This window comes from Oncorhynchus gorbuscha, linkage group LG05 (genome assembly GCF_021184085.1).
Source record: "Oncorhynchus gorbuscha isolate QuinsamMale2020 ecotype Even-year linkage group LG05, OgorEven_v1.0, whole genome shotgun sequence".
Taxonomy (NCBI): Eukaryota; Metazoa; Chordata; class Actinopteri; order Salmoniformes; family Salmonidae; genus Oncorhynchus; species Oncorhynchus gorbuscha.
Window position 1 is genome coordinate 1,029,718 of NC_060177.1, and position 3,575 is coordinate 1,033,292.

The following is a 3,575-nucleotide window of genomic DNA, read 5'->3' on the forward strand; positions in this document are numbered from 1 at the left end:
TTATTTCCTGATTCTTTCAAATACAGCCACCCATCTACCAATGAAATCTTTGGGATCTGATTGGATGTTGGCCAATACCAAGGTTTCTGGATTCTTCAGGGTCAACTATGACATGAGTAACTGGGACCGGCTCCTCACCCAGCTCAGCGCAGACCATGAGGTATCAGTCCATAAGATAATGTCCTCCCACCCAGCTCAGCACAGACCATGAGGTATCAGTCCATAAGATAATGTCCTCCTCACCCAGCTCAGCACAGACCATGAGGTATCAGTCCATATGATAATGTCCTCCTCACCCAGCTCAGCACAGACCATGAGGTAACAGTCCATATGATAATGTCCTCCTCACCCAGCTCAGCACAGACCATGAGGTAACAGTCCATAAGATAATGACCTCCTCACCCAGCTCAGCACAGACCATGAGGTATCAGTCCATAAGATAATGTCCTCCTCACCCAGCTCAGCACAGACCATGAGGTATCAGTCCATAAGATAATGTCCTCCTCACCCAGCTCAGCACAGACCATGAGGTAACAGTCCATATGATAATGACCTCCTCACCCAGCTCAGCACAGACCATGAGGTATCAGTCCATATGATAATGTCCTCCTCACCCAGCTCAGCACAGACCATGAGGTATCAGTCCATATGATAATGATGCTTTCTAACCTGCTAAATTACTATGTCCCAGGAAGACCAGCACAAAGCCTGCTGACTGTCCCAATATGGAAACCAGACATATTTCAATGTCCCTGTGTTTATATTCAGGTCATTCCAGTGATCAACAGAGCCCAGGTTGTGGATGATGCTTTTAACCTGGCTAGGTGAGTCCTCTCCCACACAGCTTAGTCTTCTGTCTATATTCTGTCTGTATGTAGACTACCTGTAAAGTCCTCTGTCTATATGTAAACTACCTGTAAAGTCCTCTTTATGTAGACTACCTGTAAAGTCCTCTGTCTATATGTAAACTACCTGTAAATTCCTCTGTCTATATTCTGTCTGTATGTAAACTACCTGTAAATTCCTCTGTCTATATTCATTTATTCTGTCTGTATGTAGACTACCTGTAAATTCCTCTGTCTATATTCAGTCTGTATGTAAACTATCTGTAAAGTCCTCTGTCTATATTCTGTCTGTATGTAAACTACCTGTAAAGTCCTCTATCTGTATTCTGTCTGTATGTAAACTACCTGTAAAGTCCTCTGTCTGTATGTATACTACCTGTAAAGTCCTCTGTCTGTATGTAGACTACCTGTAAAGTCCTCTGTCTATATTCTGTCTATATGTAAACTACCTGTAAAGTCCTCTGTCTATATGTAGACTACCTGTAAAGTCCTCAGTCTATATGTAGACTACCTGTAAAGTCCTCTGTCTATATGTAAACTACCTGTAAAGTCCTCTGTCTATATGTAGACTACCTGTAAAGTCCTCAGTCTATATGTAGACTACCTGTAAAGTCCTCTGTCTATATGTAAACTACCTGTAAAGTCCTCTGTCTATATGTAGACTACCTGTAAAGTCTTCTGTCTATATGTAAACTACCTGTAAAGTCCTCTATCTATATGTAAACTACCTGTAAAGTCCTCTGTCTATATTTTGTCTATATGTAGACTACCTGTAAAGTCCTCTGTCTATATGCTGTCTGTATGTAAACTACCTGTAAAGTCCTCTGTCTGTATGTAAACTACCTGTAAAGTCCTCTGTCTGTATGTAGACTACCTGTAAAGTCCTCTGTCTATATGTAAACTACCTGTAAAGTCCTCTATCTATATGTAAACTATCTGTAAAGTCCTCTGTCTATATTCTGTCTATATGTAGACTACCTGTAAAGTCCTCTGTCTATATGCTGTCTGTATGTAAACTACCTGTAAAGTCCTCTGTCTGTATGTAAACTACCTCTAAAGTCCTCTGTCTATATGTAAACTACCTGTAAAGTCCTCTGTCTGTATGTAGACTACCTGTAAAGTCCTCTGTCTATATGTAAACTACCTGTAAAGTCCTCTGTCTGTATGTAAACTACCTCTAAAGTCCTCTGTCTATATGTAAACTACCTGTAAAGTCCTCTGTCTATATGTAAACTACCTGTAAAGTCCTCTGTCTATATGTAAACTACCTGTAAAGTCCTCTGTCTGTATGTAAACTACCTCTAAAGTCCTCTGTCTATATGTAAACTACCTGTAAAGTCCTCTGTCTATATGTAAACTACCTGTAAAGTCCTATGTCTATATGTAGACTACCTGTAAAGTCCTCTGTCTATATGTAAACTACCTGTAAAGTCCTCTGTCTGTATGTAGACTACCTGTAAAGTCCTCTGTCTATATGTAGACTACCTGTAAAGTCCTCTGTCTATATGTAAACTACCTGTAAAGTCCTCTGTCTGTATGTAAACTACCTCTAAAGTCCTCTGTCTGTATGTAAACTACCTCTAAAGTCCTCTGTCTATATGTAAACTACCTGTAAAGTCCTCTGTCTGTATGTAAACTACCTCTAAAGTCCTCTGTCTATATGTAAACTACCTGTAAAGTCCTCTGTCTGTATGTAAACTACCTCTAAAGTCCTCTGTCTATATGTAAACTACCTGTAAAGTCCTCTGTCTATATGCTGTCTGTTGCTGTCAGTACCATTTCAGCAGGTGTAATTCCTGGTTGATACCATTGTAGTTGAAGAATAAAGGTGTTTGTGATGTTTTTCTGTCTTGGTCCACGTCAGGGCGAGGATAGTCAGCACTATACTGGCTCTGAGAACCACCCTATTCCTTCAGAGGGAGAGAGAGTACATGCCCTGGCAAACAGCTGACAGGAACCTGGGCTACTTCTTCCTCATGTTCGACCGCAGCGAGGTCTACGGACCCATGCAGGTCAGTGTTATATCTGGGTCCTATATGGCACCCTATTCCTTATGCAGTACTTTGACCAGATCACTATATGGCACCCTATTCCTTATGCAGTACTTTGACCAGATCACTATATGGCACCCTATTCCTTATGCAGTACTTTGACCAGATCACTATATGGCACCCTATTCCTTATGCAGTACTTTGACCAGATGACTATATGGCACCCTATTCCTTATGCAGTACTTTGACCAGATCACTATATGGCACCCTATTCCTTATGTAGTACTTTGACCAGATCACTATATGGCACCCTATTCCTTATGCAGTACTTAGACCAGATCACTATATGGCACCCTATACCTTATGCAGTACTTTGACCAGATCACTATATGGCACCCTATTCCTTATGCAGTACTTTGACCAGATCACTATATGGCACCCTATTCCTTATGCAGTACTTTGACCAGATCACTATATGGCACCCTATTCTTTATGTAGTACTTTGACCAGATCACTATATGGCACCCTATTCCTTATGTAGTACTTTGACCAGATCACTATATGGCACCCTATTCCTTATGCAGTACTTTGATAATAATAATAATATATGCCATTTAGCAGACGCTTTTATCCAAAGCGACTTACAGTCATGTGTGCATACATTCTACGTATGGGTGGTCCCGGGGATCGAACCCACTACCCTGGCGTTACAAGCGCCATGCTTTACCAACTGAGCTAC

The 3,575-nt window shown here is 41.1% G+C and overlaps 1 protein-coding gene across 1 annotated transcript in view; it reads left to right on the forward strand.

Annotated features, from left to right (window-relative positions):
• Positions 1-3,575, forward strand: part of LOC124035439 (aminopeptidase N-like) — a 12,472-nt gene continuing 8,897 nt past the window's right edge. The window contains exons 1-3 of the mRNA XM_046348888.1: positions 1-160; positions 769-824; positions 2,710-2,857. Coding sequence (XP_046204844.1) covers positions 41-160; positions 769-824; positions 2,710-2,857 — 324 coding nt within the window. The 5' untranslated portion in view covers positions 1-40. The remainder of the gene's footprint in view (positions 161-768; positions 825-2,709; positions 2,858-3,575) is intronic.